Source organism: Colobus angolensis, unplaced genomic scaffold (assembly GCF_000951035.1).
Source record: "Colobus angolensis palliatus isolate OR3802 unplaced genomic scaffold, Cang.pa_1.0 Scaffold61, whole genome shotgun sequence".
Taxonomy (NCBI): domain Eukaryota; kingdom Metazoa; phylum Chordata; class Mammalia; order Primates; family Cercopithecidae; genus Colobus; species Colobus angolensis.
In genome coordinates, this window is record NW_012119710.1 from 8749025 (window position 1) to 8770582 (window position 21558).

Here is a 21558-nt window from a genome sequence, read left to right on the forward strand (position 1 = left end):
TTCAGAAGACAGAATTAGAATAAAAGATACAGAATTGCAGAAAGGACAAGAATTCACCAATCAAGTATCTGCTGCCTTCAAGAGACTCACCTAACACATAAGGAATCACATAAACTTAAGGGAAAGGGGTAGAAAAAGATATTCCATGCAAATGGACACCAAAAGCTAGCAGGAGTAACTATCCCTGTATGAGACAAAACAAACTTTAAAGGAACAGCAGTTAAAAAAGACAAAGAGAGACCTTATATAATAATAAAACGCCTTGTCTAACAAGAAAATATCACAGTCCTAAATATATATGCACCTAACACTGGAGCTCCCAAATTTATAAAATAATTACTACTAGACCTAAGAAATGAGATCGCAACACAATAATAGGGGGGACTTCAGTACTCCACTGGCAGCACTAGACAGGTCATCAAGACAGAAAATCGACAAAGAAATACTGATTTAAACTATACCCTGGAACAAATTGACTTAACAGATATTTACAAAACAATTCTACTTGACAACTGCAGAATATACATTCTATTCATCAGCACATGGAACTTTCTCCAAGATAGACCAAATGATAGGCCACAAAACAAGTCTCAATAAATTTAGAAAAAATTGAAATAATATCAAGTACTCTCTTAGACCACAGTGGAATAAAATTGGAAATCAACTCCAAAAGGGACCTTTAAAACCAAGCAAATACATGGAAATTAAATAACCTGCTCCTGAATGATCATTGGGTCAACAATGAAATCACAATGGAAATTACAAAATTTTTTGAACTGAATAATAGTGATACAACCTGTCAAAACCTCTGGGATACAGCAAAGGCAATACTAAGAAAAAGTTTACATGCCTACATCAAAAAGTCTGAAAGAGCACAAATAGACAATCTAAGGTCACACCTCAAGGAACTAGAGAAACAAGAACAAACCAAACACAAACCCAACAGAAGAAAAGAAATAACAAAGATTAAAGCAGAACTAAATGAAATTGGGGGGGAAAGGCAATACAAAAGATAAATGAAACAAAAAGCTGGCTCTTTGAATTAGTAAATAAATTGATAGAACATTAGCAAGAGTAACCAAGAAAAGAGAGACAATCCAAATAAGCTCAATTAGAAATGAAATGGGAGATATTACAACTGAAACCACAGAAATACAAAAGATAACTCAAGGCTACTATGAACACCTTGTGCACATAAATTAGAAAACCTAGAGGAGATGGAAAAATTTCTGGAAATGTACTACCCTCCTAGATTAAACCAGGAAGATATAGAAGCTCTGAACATACCAAAAAAAAAAAAAAAAAAAAGGTAGTGAGCTTAAAATGGTAATAAAAAATTGCTAACAAAAAAAAAGCCCAGGACCAGATGGATTCACAGCAGAATTCTATCAGACCTTCAAAGAAGAATTGGTACCAATCCTACTGACACAACTCCAGAAAATAGAGAAAGAGGGAATCCTCCCTAAATCATTCTATGAGACCAGTATCACCCCAATGTCAAAACCAGGAAAAGGACATAACAAAAAAAGAAAACTATAGACCAATATCCCTGATGAACATAAATGCAAAAATCCTTAACAAAATACTAGCTAACTGAATCCCACAGCACATCAAAAAAATAATCCACCATGATCGAGTGGGTTTCGCAGGGGATGCAGGGGTGTGTTAACATACTCAAGTCAATAAATGTGATACACCACATAAACAGAATTAAAAACAAAAATCACATCTCAGTAGATGCAGAAAAAGCATTTGACAAAATCCAGCGTCATTTTATGATTAAAACCCTCAGCAAAATCAGCATACAAGGGACATACCTCAATGTAATAAAAGTCATCTATAACAAATCTACAGCCAACATTATACTGAATGGGGAAAAGTTGAAAGCATTCCCTCTGAGAACTGGAACAAGGCAAGGATGCTCACTCTCACCACTTTTATTCAACATAGTGCTGGAAGTCCTAGCCAGAGCAATCAGACAAGAGAAAGAAATAAAAGACATCCAAATCAATAAAGAGGAAGTCAAACTCTTGATTTTTCCTAATGATACAGTTGTGTATCTAGAAACCCCTAATGACTCATCCAAAAAACTCTTAGAACTGGTAAATGAATTCAGCAAAGTTTCAGGATATAAAATTAATGTACACAAATCAGTAGCTCTGCTATACACCAACAGCAACCAAGCTGAGAAACAAATCAAGAACTCAACCCCTTTTACAATAGCTGCAAAAAATAAAATAAAATATTTAGGAGTATACCTAACCAAGGAGTTGAAAGACCTCTGCAAGGAAAACTACAAAACACTGCTAAAAGAAATTGTAGATGACAGAAACAAATAGAAACACATCCCATGCTAATGGATGGGTAGAATCAGTATTGTGAAAATGACCATACTGCCAAAGCAATCTACAAATTCAGCACAATTCCCATCAAAATACTACCAGCGTTCCTCACAGAACTGGAAAAAGCCAATCCTACAGTTCATATGGAACCAAAAAAAAAAAAAAAAAAAAACCACATAGCTAAAGCAATATTAAGCAAAAACAACAAATCTGGAGGCATCATATTACCCAACTTCAAACTATACTATAAAGCCATAGTCACCCAAACAGCATGGCACTGGTATAAAAATAGGCACATAGACCAATGGAACAGAATAGAGAACCCAGAAATAAAGCCAAATACTTACAGTTGGCGTATCTTTGACAAAGCAAACAAAAACATAAAGTGGGGAAAGGACACCCTATTTAACAAATGGTACTGGGATAATTGGCAAGTCACATATAGGAGAATGAAACTGGACCCTCATCTCTCACCTTATGCAAAAATCAACTCAACATAGATCAAGGACTTAAATCTAAAAAAAAAAAAAAAAAAATTAACATCGGAAGAACCCTTCTAGACCTTGACTTGGGCAAAGACTTCATGACTGAGAACCCAAAAGCAAATGCAACAAAAACAAAGATAAATAGGTGGGACTTAATTAAACTAAAGAGCTTCTGTACAGCAAAAAGAACAGTCAGCAGAGTAAACAAACAACCCACAGAGCGGGAGAAAATCTTCACAATCTACACATCTGACACAGGACTAATATCCAGAATTTACAAGGAACTCAAACAAATTAGCAAGAAAAAATCAAACAGTCCCATCAAAAAGTGGGCTAAGGACATGAATAGACAATTCTCAAAAGAAGATATACAAATGGCCAATAAACATGTGAAAAAATGCTCAACATCACTAATGATCAGGGAAATGCAAATCAAAACCACAGTGTGATACCACCTTACTACCCCTGCAAGAATTGCCATAATCAAAAAATTTTAAAAAAATAGATGTGTTGATGTGGTGCAAAGGGATCACTTTTATGCTGTTGGTGAAAATGTTCAACATCACTAATGATCAGGGAAATGCAAATCAAAACCACAGTGTGATACCACCTTACTCCTGCAAGAATGGCCATAATCAAAAAATTTTAAAAAAAAAAAGATGTTGGCATGGATGCGGTGAAAAGGGAACACTTCTATGCTGGTGGGGGAATGTAAACTAATACAACTATTATGGAAACAGTGTGGAGAGTTCTTAAAGAACTAAAAGTAGAACTACCATTTGACCCAGCAATCTCACTGCTGGGTATCTACTCAGAGGAAAAAAAGTCACACAAATAAGATACTTGCACCCACGTATTTATAGCAGCACAAGTTGCAATTGCAAAAATATGGAACCAGCCCAAATGTCCATCAATCTACGAATAGATAAAGAAGCTGTGGTATACATATACAATGGAATACTACTCAGCCATAAAAAGCAACAAATGAATGGCATTCACAACAACCTGGATGGAACTGGAGACTACTGATTTAAGTGAAGTAACTCAGGAATGGAAAACCATACATTGTATGTTCTCACTCATAAGCGGGAGCTAAGCTATGAGGCTGCAAAGGCATAAGAACAATACAGGGGACTTTGGGGACTCAGGGGAAAGGGTGGGAAGAGGTGAGGGATAAAAGACTACAAATTGGGTTCAGTGTATACTGCTAAGGAGATGGGTACACCAAAATCTCACAAATCACCACTAAAGATCATGTAACCAAATATGACCTGTTCCCAAAAACCTATGTAAATTAGAAAAAAAAAATAAATGTAATGACAAAAAAGAAGCTTAAGAAAGAAATCTTAAAAAAGTAGAATGAAGAGTCACCGGCATCTAGTAATGAGACTAGATGAGATCACCAAGAAAATGAATAAACATAGAAAAGAGGAGATAACTAAGGACTAGAGCTGCACTGTCCAATACAATAGTCACATGTACCTACTGAACCTGGAAAATGCAACTAAAATGCACTGAGAAGTGCTGTAAAGATAAAATACATATAAGATTTCAAAACTTAGTATACATTTTAAAATGTAAAATATATAATTATTTTATATTGATTCTATGTTGAAACAATTTTGGATATGTGAACTTATAGAAAATATTATTAAAATAAGTTATATATATTTCTTTTTAGTTTTCTTAATATGGCACTTGAAAACTTATAATTACATATGTTGCTTGCATTATATTTCTATTGGACAGCCCTAGACAATATTCTGACTCAGTACAGTGCTATGATTAGGTTTGTTTTAATACCATTACTCTATGAGTAATAAGAGATTAGATTTGAGAATGTTAGGGAAGTTAGAAGAGGCTACTGCAGTGATTCAGATAAGAAAAATGGGGCCTTAATTCGATTCAGAGGTGCCAAAAATATAGGTTCTGTCTTAGTCCATTTTGTGTTGCTGTGATAGAACATCACAGGCTAAGTAATTTATAAAAGAAAACAAATGTATTTTTCACAGTTCTTGGTGCTGGGAACTCTAATATCAAGATGCTGGCATCTTGTGAGGACCTTCATGCTACGTCATCTCATGATAGAAAGTGTAAGGGCAGGCCGGGGACAGTGGCTCACGCCTGTAATCCCAGCACTTTTGGAGGCTGAGGCGGGCAGATCACGAGGTCAGGGGATCGAGACCATCCTGGCTTACACGGTGAAACCCTGTCTCTACTAAAAATACAAAAGATTAGCCAGGCATGGTGAGGTGGGTGCCTGCAGTCCCAGCTACTCGGGAGGCTGAGGCAGGAGAATGGTGTGAACCCAGGAGGCGGAGCTTGCAGTGAGCCGAGATCGCACCACTGCACTCCAGCCTGGGCGACAGACTGAGACTCTGTCTCGAGGAGAAAAAAAATCAGTGAAACAGGTAGTTGATATTTTGCAAAGTTAAACAAATTTGACAAATGTTTAGCCAGACTAACCAGGAAAAAAAGAGAGATTCAAATAAATAAAATCTGGAATTAAAAAAGAGACATTACAACTGATGTTGCAGAAATTCAAAAGATCATTAGTGGCTACTATGAGCAACTATATGCCAATAAATTGGAAAATCTAGACAAAATGAACAAATTCCAAGATACATACAACCTACCAAGATTGAACCATAAAGAAAGCCAAAACCTGAACAGACCAATAACAAGGAATGAGGTCAAAGCCATAGTCAAAAGTCTCTCAGTAAAGAAAAACCTGGGACCTGATAGCTTAACTGATGAATTCTACCAAACATTTAAAGAACTAATATCAATTCTACTCAAACTGTTTCAAAAAAAAAAAAAAATAGAGGAGAAGGGAATACTTCCAAAGTCATTCTACAAGGCTAGTAAGACCCTAATACCAAAACCAGACAAGGACCCATCCAAAAAAGAAAAGAAACAAAAAAAAGAAAACTACAGGTCAATCTGATGAATATTGATGCAAAAATCCTCAACAAAATAATAGCAAGCCAAATTCAACAATGCATCAGAAAGATCATTCATCATGACCAAGTGGGATTTACTCCTGGGATGCAAGGATGAATCAACATACCCAAGTAAATCAACGTAGTACATTATATCAACAAAATGAAAAATAAAAACCATAAGATCACTTCAAATGATACCGAAAAGTCATATGATAAAACCCAACATCTCTTCATGTTAAAAACCCTCAAAAAACTGAGGATATAAGGAACATACCTCAATATAATAAAAGTCACTTATGACAGACCCACAGCTAGTATCATACTGAATGGGGAAAAATGGAAAGCCTTTCCTCTAAGATCTGGAACACAACAAGGATGCCTACTGCCACCACTGTTATTTAACATAGTACTGGAAGTCCTAGCTAGAGCAATCAGATGAGAAAAAGCTATGAAGGGCATCCAAATTGAAAAGGAAAAAGTCAAATTATTCTTGTTTGCACATGATATTGGCTTATATTTGGAAAAACCTAAAGACTCCACTAGAAAACTATTAAAACTGATAAACTCAGTAAAGTTGCAGGATGCAACATCAACATACAAAAATCAGTAGTGTTTCTATATGCCAACAGTGAGCAATCTGAAAAAGAAATAAAAAGATTAATCTCATTTACAAGTCACACATAAAATTAAATACCTAGAAATTAACTAGGGAACCAGGAAACAAATCCACACACCTAGAGTGAACACATATTCAACAAAGGTACCAAGAACATATACTGGGGAAAAGACAGTCTCTGCAATAAATGGTGATGGGAAAACTGAATATCCATATGCAGAAGAATTAATATCTCTCACCATACACAAAAATCAAATCAAAATGGATTAAAGACAAATCTAAGACCTCAAACTATGAAACTACTACAAGAAAACATGAGGAAAATCTCCAGGACATTGGTTTGGGCAAAAATTTTTGAGCAATACCCCAGAAGCACAGGCAATCAGAGCAAACATGGACAAATGGGATCACATCAAGTTTGAAAGCTTCTGCACAGCAAGGACACAATCAACAAAGTGAAGAGACAATCCGCAGAATGGGAGAAAATGTTTGCAAACCACCCATCTGACAAGAGATTCATAGCCAGAATATATAAGGAGCTCAAGCAACTCTATAAGGAAAAAAATCTAGTCATCCGATTAAAAAATGGGCAAAAGATTTCAGTAGACATTTCTCGAAAGAAGACATACAAATAACAAACAGGCATATGAGAAGGTGCTCAACATCACTGATCTTCAGAGAAACGCAAATCAAAACTACAATGAGATATCTCACCCCAGTTAAAATGGCTTATATCCAAAAGACAGGCACTAACAAATGCTGGTGACGATGTGGAGGAAAGGGAACCTTTGTACACTGTTCATGGGAATGTAAATTAATACACCCACTATGCAGAATAGTTTGGAGGTTCCTCGGATAACTAAAAATTCAGCTACTATATGATCCAGCAGTCCCACTGCTACATATATACCCAAAGGAAGGGAAATCAGTGTATCGAAGAAATATCTGCACTCCTACATTTATTGCAGCACTGTTTACACTAGCTAAGACTTGGAAGCAATCTAAGTGTACATAAACAGATGAATAAAGAAAATGTGGTACATATACACAATGGAGTACTATTCAACCATACAAAAGAATGAGATCCACAACTGAAGCAGCTCTGCTCCCACCTCAGGCCTGCAACACAGGAGAGCACAATTCCACTGCTCACTGCTCAGACACTTTCCACAGTTCTAGCTGTGGAGGCTCTTAGCCCACACCAGGGCAAGAACTCCAATCTCTGGCCCAAGACTATAATCCTTACATGTCCATGCTGCAGGCTCACCATAGAATGACTGACTTTGTGTGCACCCAGATTAAAAATGATGTCCTGGGTTTGGGAAAATGTCTGCAGCTTTTCCCAGCGCCTTTCCCTCTCAGTGTCTCCCAGCTTCTCCCTAAGTTAGCTCAAGGGCTTGGGAGAAATAAAATGCTCCTCCTCAGCCTGGGTTCCTTGGATTTCCCATGGAAAGATGAGTCACAGAGGGAGGCTCTCTGCTTCTCTCACACAGTGGGACTTCACTCACTTCTATCAGCCAGACATCATCATGGGGACTGTTCGCCCATGCTCTCTTCTCCAGGATCTGGGTGTCCTTAACAACACCCGTGAGTTTCTGTTTTCCTTTTTGAATTAAAGCCCACAGAGTTGATCTTTATGCACTATTCTTTTATTTCCAAGTTGCTAAAGTATGCTAAAAGCCCCCTAATCTGCCATCTTGGAAAAAAAATCGAAACATTATATGTAACTATTACAACACTACCACAATAACACGGTGTAACAGATTATCCTCATGTCACCAATGAAAAAAGCAAAACTAAGTTATAGGTTAAGTAATTTTCCTGAGTCACAGAGAAAGCAAAGAGCAAAGAACTCAACCTCAGATCCTTCTTACTTCAAAATTCTATTTAGCATTGACATATGAGTTTCCAGATTTTTCTGGGAAAAGAACATCCCTCTCCCATACTACTAACTGACCTGTTCATTTCTTAACGCTGTGAAAAGTTTTATAAGTTCATCAATGTTGCATCTGTGAGTAAAATAAATTTCTGATACACCATAATTGCCATCTTTCTAACAAGTGTCATGAAATGATGGAAGATCTCAGAACAAGCTTCTCATGGAAGACATTGTATAATTCTTCTATTTAAGTATGTAAACTGAAGCACCAATATTTCATGAATGATATTTTCTATTAATAAAATATATAAGCATTATATTAAAAGTATTTTCATATGAAGTCACCAAGATACAACATTTCCCAGTAGTAAATTCATTAATTGTGTGCATTTTCCTGTAATTCACATATTGGCTTTAATAAATTATAATTGACAAAAACTAAGGAAACATTGATACTCCTTTTTCCATAAAGTCACTTCAGAATGCCCTTAGATTCTATTTCCAATACATATATTAAATTAGTAGCCAGAGATTTCATGGCTTTCTCCCATCTTCACAAAAAAAAAAAAAAAAAAACCCTTGAATTATATCCTGAATGATTTTCTCAATGGTCCCATATTCTTTATGTTAAAACATTCCAGAATTCTCTTACTTTTTAAGTTTATACATAAGCATAATGACTGGGTATTAATAAATGTAATCTTTGTTTCCAGTTTATCTTCTCGGGAGCCTTTACAGTATTGTTAGAAAAGAGACGTTCACCATTCTTGGTAAGTCAGAATGCTTATAGCAGCTCTAGAGTTTCATTTGCCAAAAGAAGGAAAGTCAGTGGGTAGACAGCATTGTCTGTGTGTCACTAGAAACCTATATATAATTGAAGAATAGATTTTTTAAATATAAGAAATGTAAGTTTCCATTGCATTTTCAAACAAAAACAGAATACATGCCAGTTACTGAAGTCATTGTTATATTTCATCAGTTATAAAAATAACTCAGATGTATGAAGTTAATCAAGAAGCTAAATTTCTACATGATAAATCATTTAGTGCAAATAAAAATTCAATGAAGACATAAATATAGCTATCTTGAAATGACCCAGTTTCTGTTATTACCTTCTTTTTCTCTTGCTTCTTTCTTCACATGTCTAGGAACTTTTAATTGTATGGGGGCTACTGTGTATGTGGTGTTTTAAAGAGTCTGGATCATGTTGATTTCCTTTAGCGAATATTGCATTTTGTATTGATAGGAAGTGAGGTGAACGAATAAGAAATTAGAATAATTATGTATGTAAATGCTAGAAGATTGACTTCTGGAATGGCAGACTGAGAACTCCATGAAATCGTTCTTTAACAAAAGCAGGGAAAGCACTGGCAAAACAACCAAAAGTAATGATTTCAGAGCATTGAAAATTAATCAATTTATTTTTAATTAAATTAATTTTTAAAAATCAATTAAAAAAATCAGTTAAAAAAAAGCCAAGCTAAAACAGAAAATTATCTAAGAGATACTAGTAAACCTCAGAAAAATAGAGAGATCTATAATGTTTTAATTTGAGGCTAATTTCTATCCCCTCTCCCTTCAAGCTCATTGGCAGAGTATGTATGAAAAGCCAGCAGTAGAGCAACCAGCTCAGAGGACCGACATCTTGTGATGCTCTATTAAAAGTGCCATCATCTGAGCAGAGTCAATATTTTGTCTGAAATTGCACCTCTGTTCCCAGGATGTTTTGGCTATTTTTTGTATGAAGATTTCAGCTCAGTGAAAACAAACTCCTACCACTAGATGGCGTAAACACCATCAATCCGCTAACAATAGCACAGCTTAGTAAGGCTATGAATGCAGGTAAATAAGGGTTTGGTCAGAAATTTAAAAGACAATCCTGAATAACTAGATAATCCTAAGGAGCTTTGAAAAGCTCTGACATATTCTTGGAGATCTAAAGTCCCTCATAAATATGGAAAGCTATGTGCATGCCCAGGAAACAACTAAGAAAGAAGAAAGGCCCACCACTCATTTACCTCTGGCTGACTATGAGGCCCTAAGCAAGGAAGAAGTGAAAGCTGAAGCTGTCTTCTAAACTAACTGAAGTGTTAAGCATATATTCTCATACATACTCTCCTTGGCAAAGGATTATGGACTGACATTAAATTACACTGGGCCAGGGATGGCTCCCAGGAAGCAGATAACCCATGGGCCACATTGAGGGAATAAAATATTTACAGAATTAATCCAGGAAATTTAACAAAGAAGAAGAAATAAGAAAAACAAAAACAAAATAGCAAAAATAGCAAAAACAACAACCAACAGAAAAATATTACTGTGGGGGACAAAATTTGGTACTTACTACTCAAAGACTTTAAATTAGATCTTTTAAGTATGGTCAGAGAACCAAAAAAAAAAAATTGTTTGAAGAATTAAAAGCAAGCATGAACATGATATGTCACCAAATACAGAATATCAATAAAGAGATAGAAATTATAGATTTTTAAAAATTAACACACTAATTGGAATTCCTATAGAAATCACTTTAAAACATGACTGAAAATATACACAACAAGAAATAAGGCCATCTCCAGTGATGCCAGGCACAAGTTCAACTCAAACCATCCTAGACTCCAGACTAGTCCTACGGACCCAGACTCTACACCTGCCCTAGCACCAGGCCAACCCTAAGCTTCAGGCCAGTTCCTATAGCCCAAATCTCCAGAGGACCCAGGGTCTAAGCCTGCTCCAGCAGACCCAAGGTCCAGGCCCACCCCAGTGGACCCCATTGCCAAAATGAGCCACATGGACTGAGGCACCATGACCACCCTTGCAGACCCATTCCAATGCCCATGGACTCAGGACCCAGACTCATCCCTACAGACTTGGTTTAGACTTGCCCCAGCACCAGACCAGCCCCATGGACTCAGAATGCAGACCCATGTCAGTGGTCCCAGGTGCCAGGCCCATCACAACATCTGAGTGACCCCTAAAGACTCAGGCTCAAGGTTCACACTAGTATCAGCTCAGCTCTTGTAGACTCAGGCTTCAGGCTGGCCCCCATGGATACAGGCTCCTGGCCCATACCCATATGCCAATCAACAAGTCCACCATGGTAGATCAGGGCTACAGGCACAACTCCACAGAACCAGGATTCAGGCCCACCTACCTGCTAACCTGGTATCAGGCCAGCTTGCCTGAGGACTCCAGCAACAAGCCAGCCATACCAGATGTTCTGCTCAGAATCTCTGAATCTGGTGAAAGTCTTTTCTAGACAAAGCCAGTATGAAAAAAACTGGAATAAGGCTCCTACTTCAAATGGACAGATATCAATATAAGGCAAAAAAAGATGAGAAAACAAGAAGACATACCACCAAAACAACACAGTATGCTCCCAGTAGCTGACCCCAAAGAAATGGAAATATATGAACTTCATCATCAATAATTCAAAGTAATTGTCATTGAAAGGCTCAAGGAACTTCAAGAAAATGCAGATAATTTTATAAAATCAGGAAAACAATAACTGACCAAAATGAGAAATTTAACAGAGTGAATAAAATTATTTTTGAAAATTAAAAAGAAATTCTGAAGCTGAAAAATAAATGAATGAAGTTAAAAATGCAACAGAGAGCAGCAACAACAGAATTCATCAAGCAGAAGAAATACTGTGACACTGAAGACAAGGCATTTGAATATATACAGTCATAGGAGAAAAAAATGAAAAGGACAAAAAAATCTATAGGATTTGTGGGACAAGATCAAAAGAAGAAATATTCAAAATATAGGAGTTCAAGAAGAAGAAGACAAAGACAAATGGCTTTGGAAAGATTATTAAAATAACATAAGAAAGCTTTCTAAATCTGGGAAAAGATATAAATATCCAGGTACAGGAAGGACCAAAGGTCTCCAATTAGATCAATCCAAGCAAGATTACACCAACATATAATCAAACTGTCAAAAATCAAAGACAAAGAGAGGCTCCTGAAAACAATAAGAAAAAAGAAGTAACTAATATATAAGAAAGTTTCAACAAGGCTAGTAGGAGATTTCTCAGCACAAATGTAACAGGCCTGGACAGAATAGGATGATATAATCAAAGTAGTGAAAGAAAAATACTGTCAACAAATGACCCAGGAAAGCTGTTCTTCAAAAATTAAGAATGAAGACTTTCTCAGACAAACAAAAGCTGAGAGAGTGTATTATCCTGTAATGGAAGGGTCAAAGCTTACAAAATTTTAGTTAGATAGGAGTAATAAGTCCAAGAGACCTTATGGTGCAACATGATGACTATAGTTAAAAACACCAGATGTGACAGAGGTGTTGAAATTATCACACTGTGACTTCAAAAAGCTATGATTAATATGCTGAGAAATCTAATGGAATACAGTGGGCAACATGCAAGAACAGATAAGTAGTGTAATCAGAGAAACAGAAATTCTAAGATGTAATAAAAAGGAAATGCTAGAAATAAAAAACATCGTAACAGAAATGAATAATGCCTTTGATGGGCTCATTAGTAGTCTGGACATGTCTGAGGAAAGAATTAGTGAGTTTAAGGATCAGTAAATATAGAAGCATCCACAACTAAAAAGTAAAGGGGAAAAAAAAAACTGAAAAAAAAAAACAGGACAAAAAATCCAAGAACTGTGAGATAAAGACAAAAGAAGTAACATGTGCATAATGGAACTGCCAAAAAAAGAACAAGAGGGAGCGGAAGAAATATTTGTAGCAATAATGACTGATAATTAATATCAGACCAAACCACAGATCCAGAAACTTAAAGGGCACTAAGCAGAATAAATGCCAAAAATATACACTTAGGAAAATTATACTTAAACCACAGAAAATCAAATATATTTTTTAAAATCTTGAAAGAAGTTGTATTAGTTTGTTCTGCTATATAGAAATACCTGAGACTGGGTATTTATAAAGAAAAGAGATTTAATTGACTCACAGTTCCTCAGGCTGTATAGGAAGCAGGACAGCATCTGCTTGGCTTCTAGGGAGGCCTCAGGAAACTTAAAATCATGGCAGAAGGTGAAAGGGAAACAGGTACATCTTACATGACAGGAGCACGACCAAGGTGGGAGGAGGTGCCACACATTTTTTAACAATCAGATCTCATGATAACTCATTCACTATCATGAGAACAGAGGGGGAAATCCACCCTTTTGATCTAATCACCTCCCACCAGGCCCTACCTCCAACACGAGAGATTATAATTCAACATGAGATTTGGGCAGTGACACAGATTCAAACCATATCAGAAGCCCCCAAAAAAATTACCTATAGAGGATCAAGGATAAAAATTACATAGGACTCCTCCTCATACACCACACAAGTGAAAAGAGTGGAGTTAAATATTTAAAGTATTTGGAGAAATGCCAACCTAGAATTCTGCACTCTGAAATTATTCTTCAGAAGTGAAGGAGAAATAAATATTTTCTCAGACAAGCAAAATTGAAGAAGCTTGTTGAGAGTAAACCTGCTTTGCAAGAAATGTTAAAGTTAAGATTTTTCAGGAACCAAAAGAAATTATATTTGTCAGACTTAGAACTTAATAAAGAAAAAAAGAGAAAGAAAAAGTAAAGGAAAAAATTAAAACTTTCATTTTTCTTATATTTAATCTAACAGTTTGTTCAAAATGATGATAGCAGCAATGTATTCAATGATCACACCCTATAATTAGGTTTAATGAAAGAAAGCAATGATACAAAAGATGAGAGGAAGGAATTAGAACTACTTTGTTAACATAAGATACTTGTACTATCTGTGAAGTAGTATATTGTTATTTGACAAATAGAGTTGGATTAGTTGTAAATGTATATTGAAAACACTGTGGTAACCACTTGAAGAAGTTTATTTAAATATTTGATTTGCTAATAAAAAAGAGAAAACAGAATCACATAAAATGTTCATTTAAGCCAAAAAAGGTAGAAAAACAGCATAATCTGAAAAAACAAGCAAGAACAAGGGAAATGAATAAAGACCAGTAATAAATATATGACAGATATTAATCCACCTCTATCAATAATCACTATAAACACCAGTGATCTAAATGCACCTATCAAAAGACAGAGATTTTTGAAGAGTGGGACAAAAAACAATATTCAACAATATGTTGTCTAGAGGAAACCTGCTCTAAATATAAAGACACATATAGATTGAAAGTAAAAGGATGGAAAAAGATATCACATGTTAAAGCTAATTGAAAGAAAGTAGGAGTAACTATGTTAACTTCAGACAGAGCAGACATCAGGGCAAGGAAAATTATCAGGAATAAAGAGAGGCATTACATAATGATAAAGGGGTCAATGTATGTGACCAACAAAAAAGTAATAAAATACATGAGGCAACAGCTGATAGAACTGCAAGGAAACATATATGGATCCACTATTAGAGTTGAAGATTTTAACTCCTATAAATAATAAAGACATTCTGCAAGCAGAAAATCAGTACGTACAGAGTTGAACTCAACAACACCATCAGTCACTTGGATATAATTGATATCAATACAATACTCATACAATAAAAGAACACATTTTTCTCGAGGACACTTATAACAGCCCCTAAGATAGACCATGCTCTGAGTCATAAAATACATGTTAATTGCTAATCAATTTTTTAAAATAAACATTGTACAATTTATGCTCTCAGATCACACTGTGATGAAAATAGAAGCTACATTAGAAAGGTAAGAGAAATGCTTTCACTTTGACTCTGTCACCTCTCCACGACAATGGCATAGCACCCACCACACAGAAAGAATTTCCTTAGGCCCAAGATTTCTACAAGGGAATGAAAAGGGAGCCCATGGTGGACATCCAGCTTCCTCAGCATTCTTGGGTATTCTGCAGGAGGCCCACTTCTGTCTTGCCAAATGGGGAACATTGGAAGTATCATCAGGGATAGACTATGTGGTGTCAGCTAGAAATAGAAAGGTGGGGCCCACAGCAACCAGCACGTGAATCTTGGCTGCGGCTCTGTATTCTGGTCAGCAGAGGCACCCAACCAGAGAGATTAGCCAAAAGCACCTCTCTGCAGGAAGCACAGTTGAGAGATTTGCCAGGCTCAAGCCTTTGTCTAGCTTTGACACCCAGCATCAGAGCTCTGCATAAGGCTCTCCCAGGCTGAGAAGCAAGTCTGCATTTGGACATTGCTACAGAGTGTACCTTCTTGCCCAGCTCAACATGATTAGCTAAGCAGTAACCCAGCCTCAGAGACCTGCAAAAGGATGTATCAGGCTGGGAGGCAAGCCAACATATGAGCATATCTATGAAGCAGAACATCTGGCTCTGCCTGACACGAGCAGTTGAGCAGAGGCCCCATCAATCTTCAGAGCCCAGTCGGAGGTTCTGTCCAGACCCCACCAGGGAGGGAATCCTATGACTACACATACCTGTGGAATATAGTCTCGACCCTGACCATTTCAGATAACATTTTCATAATTGAATTTATAGAAGGAAAAGAGAGAAAGGAAGAGCAAGCATATTTAAGAAACTAATGGCTGAAAACGTTTCAAATCTGGAAAAAGATGGCAACATACAGATACAGGAGGCTCAGAAGTCTTCAATCAAATTAAACCCAAAGAAGGGTTAACCAAGACATACCATGTTCAAACTATCAAAAATCAAAGACAAAGAATTCTCAAAGTAGCAAGAGATAAGAAACATATCATATTCTAGAGGGTTCCAATACAGCTATCAGCAGACTTCTCAGCAGATATCATGTGGGCCAGGGAGGAGTGGAATAATGTACTCAAAGTGCTGTAAACAACAACAACAACAAAAGGTCAACCAGGAATATTTTACCTTGCAAAGCTATTATTTTTATTATTTTTTTTTCTTGACACAAAGTCTTGCTCTTGTTGCCCAGGCTGGAGTGCAATGGCGTGATCTCGGCTCACTGCAACCTCCACCTCCCGGGTTCAAGTGATTCTCCTGCCTCAGCCTCCCGAGTAGCTGGGACTACAGGCACCTGCCATCACGCCTGGCCAATTTTTGTATTTTCAGTAGAGACAGGTTTCACCATGTTGGCCAGTCTGGTCTCAAACTCCTGATCTCAGGCTATCCACCCGCCTCAGCCTGCCAAAGTGCTGGGATTACAGGCGTGAGCCACCGCGCCCGGCCCTTGCAAAGCTATTCTAGAAATAAGGGAAAAATTAAAACTTTCCCAGACAAAAAAAAAAAAAAAAGCTAAGGGGTCTCATCATCACTATACCTGCCTTACAGGAATCATGAAAGGGAGCTATTTAAGCTGAAACCAAAAACACAATGACACAAATTAACAACATAAAACATATAAAGTATAAAACTTGGTGATATAAATAATACACAGTCATATTCAGAATATTCTAGTACTATAATGGTGGTACATAAAGCAATTTTATCTCTAATATAAGTGTTAGAAGAAAAACAACTATAACTACAATAAACTAAGGTATACAAATTACAAAATTACAAAAGATACACATTTTGACATCCAAATAACAAATAGGGGAAAAAGTAAAATGCAGACATTTTGTATTGAAAGTTAAGTTGTTATCAGCTTTCAAAGCCTGGTACAACTACAAAATATTTTATTTGTGCCTCATGGTAACCACAATACAAAAACTTATAATAGTTGCACAAAATATAAAAACTAAGAAATCAAATCATACAACCACAGAAAATCATCAAATTACAAAAGACAGTAAGAGAGGAGGAAAGAAACAAAGGATGGTTTAAAAAGAAAATAAACCACAAAACAGCAATAAGAATTCTTATATATTAATAATTACCGGGAATGTAAATTGACTACATTCTCCAATAAAAAAATTAAGTAACTAAATGGACTAGAAAACAAAATGCAACTATTTGCTGCCTACAAGACACTCGCTTCACCTTTAAGGAATCATATAGACTGAAAGTGAAGGAATGAAGAAAGATATTTCCTGAAAATAGAAGCCAGAAAGAGAAGAAATAGCATACTTAACAACAAATGTTAACAGGTATGTGGAGAAAACAAGCCCTTCATATTGTCATTGGAAGTGTAAAATGACACCATGACCTTATAAAAATATGTGGTCATTCATTCAAAATTTAAATATACACCTGCCATATGATCCAGCAATTCATTGCTAGGCACTTAAATCTGAGAAATAAAAACATATGTCAAAAACAAAAAACAGAAACTTGCCCACATGTTTATAGGAGTTCATTCACAATAGCCAAAACCTGAAATTGAACTAGGCAAGAAAACTTTTATCTGAAATGTTTCAGTTATTTTAGAAACAAAGCCTGGGTTTTTTTAAATAAAGATTAATAATTTATGATTTTCTGTGGCTGCAATAAAAGTATAAGTGTTTCTTAAAATATTCTTTATACCATCTTGCTGGGTGCAGTGGCTCATGCCTGTAATCCCAACACTTTAGGAGACCAAGATGGGCAGATCACTTGAGGTCAGGAGATCAAGACCAGCCTGGCCAACGTAGTGAAACCCGGTCTCTACTAAAAATACAAAAATTAGCCGGGCGTGATGGCGTGTGACTGTAATCCCAGCTACTTGGGAGGCTGAGGCATGAGAATTGCTTGAACCTGGGAGGTGGAGGTTGCAGTGAGCCGAGATCCCACTACTGCACTCCAGCCTGGATGACAGAGTGAGACTCTGTCTCAAAAAAAAAAAAAATGATTATTTGCTCTCTGTTTTCAAAAGTTACTAAAAAGCAAACGAAACAAAACTTCATAGTAGATGGCAGGGTCATAGAGGGTAGCTTATCCCATGCCTCACACTCTTTTACTGCATCTGGCTGTCACATAGTGCCCCTTCATGCTCTTCTTTCTTAATTTTTAATAGCTTTATTGAGGCATAATTGACATACAATAAACAATAAACCATACGTATTTAAAGTACATAATTTGGTAAGCCATTAATACAATAAGATAGTGCATATGTCACCCCCAACAGTTTTCCCATGCCCCTTTGTCATCCCTCTTGCTTTTCTCTCCTCAAAACCCTCCCTCCCCCAGGCATCTACTGATCTGCTTTTTATCACTACAGATTAATTTGCATTCTCTAGAGTTTTATACACATGGAATAATACAGTATATATGCTTTCTTGTTTGACTTATTTCATTCAGCATAATTATCCTGAGATTCATCCATGTATATAAGTTATCAATCCCTTTTTTATTTCTAAATTATATTCAATTTTATGGATATATCACAATTCATTTATCCATTCACCTATTGATGGAACTTGCAGTTTCCAGTTTTGAGCTTTTACAAATAAAGCTACTATGAACATTTACATATAAGTCTTCGTACAGACATATGCCTTCATTTGTCTTTAGTAAATACGTGAATCGTAGAGTATATGCATGTTTCACTTTTCAAGAAACTGCTAACCTGTTTTCCAAAGTGGTTGTAGCATATTACATTTCCACCCACAGGCTGAGTATCCCAGTTCCTCCATACTTTCACTCTCTTCTTACAGTGCACTTACTGTATATCTTTCTGTATTGATGATTTCTCAAATTGTATACTTTAAATATGGCCAGTACCATCCCAACAGAGAGCAGGAATCAAAACAAGTGTTTCTGCTTGTTTTGTTCAGATAAGTTTTTCCCAGAAAAACTTCACGCTCCAGAGAAGAACATCTGCTCCACAGGGCCTTATTGATGTATTTCCTCAACAAGGTGGCTCTTTTCTAAATAAAACCAGATTATTTTGACATAACTATTGTCTGTATAGTTGAGAAAATGAAATATTTACCAAATATACTTCCTTTTAAAGACTGGATTATGTCAACATACCAAAATTTACTAAGCAATACAGTTGTATGTTTAGGTTATAAAATGAAATAATAAACACTTTATTTTCATTTGTCTTTCTTTAAGGGAGATTTGTTCCAAAAGAATAAATTAGTTGAGATCACTAGACAACATACAACAGCAACTTCGATAAACACATCCTTTATCCAGTGAAGTTGGTTTCAGAATTCAGTAGTTTAAGCTTTAGTAATTATTATCTAATTCATATTAGATAGAAGGAAATAGACATATCTTTTTAAATTTAACTTTCATTTTAAGTTCCGGGGTACATGTGCAGGTTTGTTACATAGGTAAACCTGTGTCATGGGGGTTTGTTTTACAGATGATTTCGTCACCCAGGTATTAAGCCTAGTACCCATTAGTTATTTTTTCTCATCCTCTCCCTTCTCTAACCCTCACCCTCCAATAGGCTCCAGTGTGTTGTTTCCCTCTATGTGTTCATGTGTTCTCATCATTTAGCTCCCATTTACAAGTGAGAACAGGCAGTATTTGGTTTTCTGTTCCTGCATTAGTTTGCTAAGGATAATGGCCTCCAGCTCCTTCCGTGTTCCTGCAAAGAAAATGAGCTTCTCTTTTTTATGGCTGCATAGTATTCCATGGTGTATATGTACCACATTTTATTTATCCAGTCTACTATTGATGGGCATTTAGGTGGATTCCATGTCTTTGTTATTGTGAATCATGCTGCAGTGAACATATACATGCATGTGTCTTTATGACAGAATGATTTATATTCCCTTGGATATATTTCCAGTAATGGGACTGCTGGGTCAAATTGTAGTTTGTTTTTATGTCTTTGAGGAATCACCACACTGTCTTCCACACTAATTGAACTAATTTACACTCCCACCCACAGTGTATAAGTGTTACTTTTTCTCTAAAACCTTATCAGCATCTGTCATTTTTTTATTTCTTAGTAATAGCCATTCTAACTGGTGTGAGATGGTATCTCGTGTTTGATTTGCATTTCTCTAATGATCAGTGATGTTGAGTTTTTTTTATCATATGCTGGTTGGCCACATGTATGTCTTCTTTTGAAAAATGTCTGTTCCTGTCCATTGTCTGCTATTTAATGGGGATGTTTGGTTTTATCTTTGTAAATTTGTTTAAGTTTCCTACAGATGCTGGATATTAGACCTTTGTCAGATGCATAGTTTGCAAAAATTTTCTCTCATTCTGTAGGTTGTCTGTTCACTCTGTTGATTGTTTCTTTTGCTGTGCACGGAAGTTGCTTGGTTTAATTAGATCCCATTTTTCAATTTTTGTTTTTGTTGCAATTGCTTTTGGTGTCTTTGTCATGAAATCTTTGCCGATTTCTATATCCAGAATGGTATTATCTAGTTTGTACAGGAGATACATAGATATAGACATAGATATTCAAATGTAGACAAAGAAATAAATATAATAAATAAGGATCTTCTTAATGTCATGTCACCTCTCTGATCCTATACATGGACAAAGTGCAATTATGCAGCAACGTGATATGTATGCATGCCATTCTCTACCATCTTCAAGATAAAATCCTAAATATCTAGCTAGATAGCACCTATCTTTCCAACAAAATTTTCTGCAGCTCTCCTTCTTCCACTCCAAAATGAACCATAACAAACTCCTGAAATGTTAGCTCTCTGATATTCTGAAACTGTATGGCACTATGAATTTGCCTACATTATTAACAATTTTTTTACATTCTATTCACATTTAACATGCACTTCTTTGTCTTCCTCAATAGCCTGAAAATTCCTTGAGTGCAGAGACCATTTCTTTTCTGTCTTTTTATCTATTAATGCAGAGCATAGATTACAGAGTATAGAATAGGCATTCAATAAATGGTCAGTGAAGAAATAAACTTGTTTATTATATCAAAAATTGTATCATCTCCAGAATGGTTTATTCCTGTTGGGATCCTGACAAATCTGCAGTTCTGACCGTCTTTGTAATGATCCTACTATGCTGAAAAAATCAACATTTATATAAACCTTTTACTTTAAAAAAAAAATGTTTTACTTTAATATACTTGTCAATGATGCATATGGATAATTTCCAATGACCAAATGATTATTTTTCTCTATTGCAGGTGTCTTACGCTTTAGTAGTAAACATCATAAGTGCCTGTATTTCAGTGATTGGTCTGCTTTTACTATCAATTGAGTTTATAAAATATAGTAAAAGTTCAAAAAATCCTCTTTGGCCACATGTAAGTACCAGGTTTCTGTGAGAATCTCATCACAATTTTAGAATTATGTGTTAAATATTTACTAAGTGATCAGAGTACTTAAGTACAATGCAAGTCATGGAGGTAACCCTCACCATTAGTTTACCTCATGGTATATGCATCTGTTAAAAATGTGAATCAAACTATGAGCTGTATTTCTCAACCCAAGACCACCCAAAACCTCAAGTAAACAAATGAAAGGTATTATAAATATTAATAGATGCATTTTGAGTGACTAAGCATTATATTCAATTCTGGACCCACCTGATAGCCACGATATTTT

The 21558-nt window shown here is 36.0% G+C and overlaps 1 protein-coding gene across 1 annotated transcript in view; it reads left to right on the plus strand.

The window, feature by feature from the left end:
* LOC105527232 (membrane-spanning 4-domains subfamily A member 5-like) overlaps positions 1-21558 on the plus strand; it is a 33077-nt gene that overhangs the window by 9444 nt on the left and 2075 nt on the right. Inside the window, exons 3-4 of the mRNA XM_011963541.1 lie at positions 8981-9037; positions 21138-21268. Of these exons, the coding sequence (XP_011818931.1) occupies positions 8981-9037; positions 21138-21268 (188 nt within the window). The remainder of the gene's footprint in view (positions 1-8980; positions 9038-21137; positions 21269-21558) is intronic.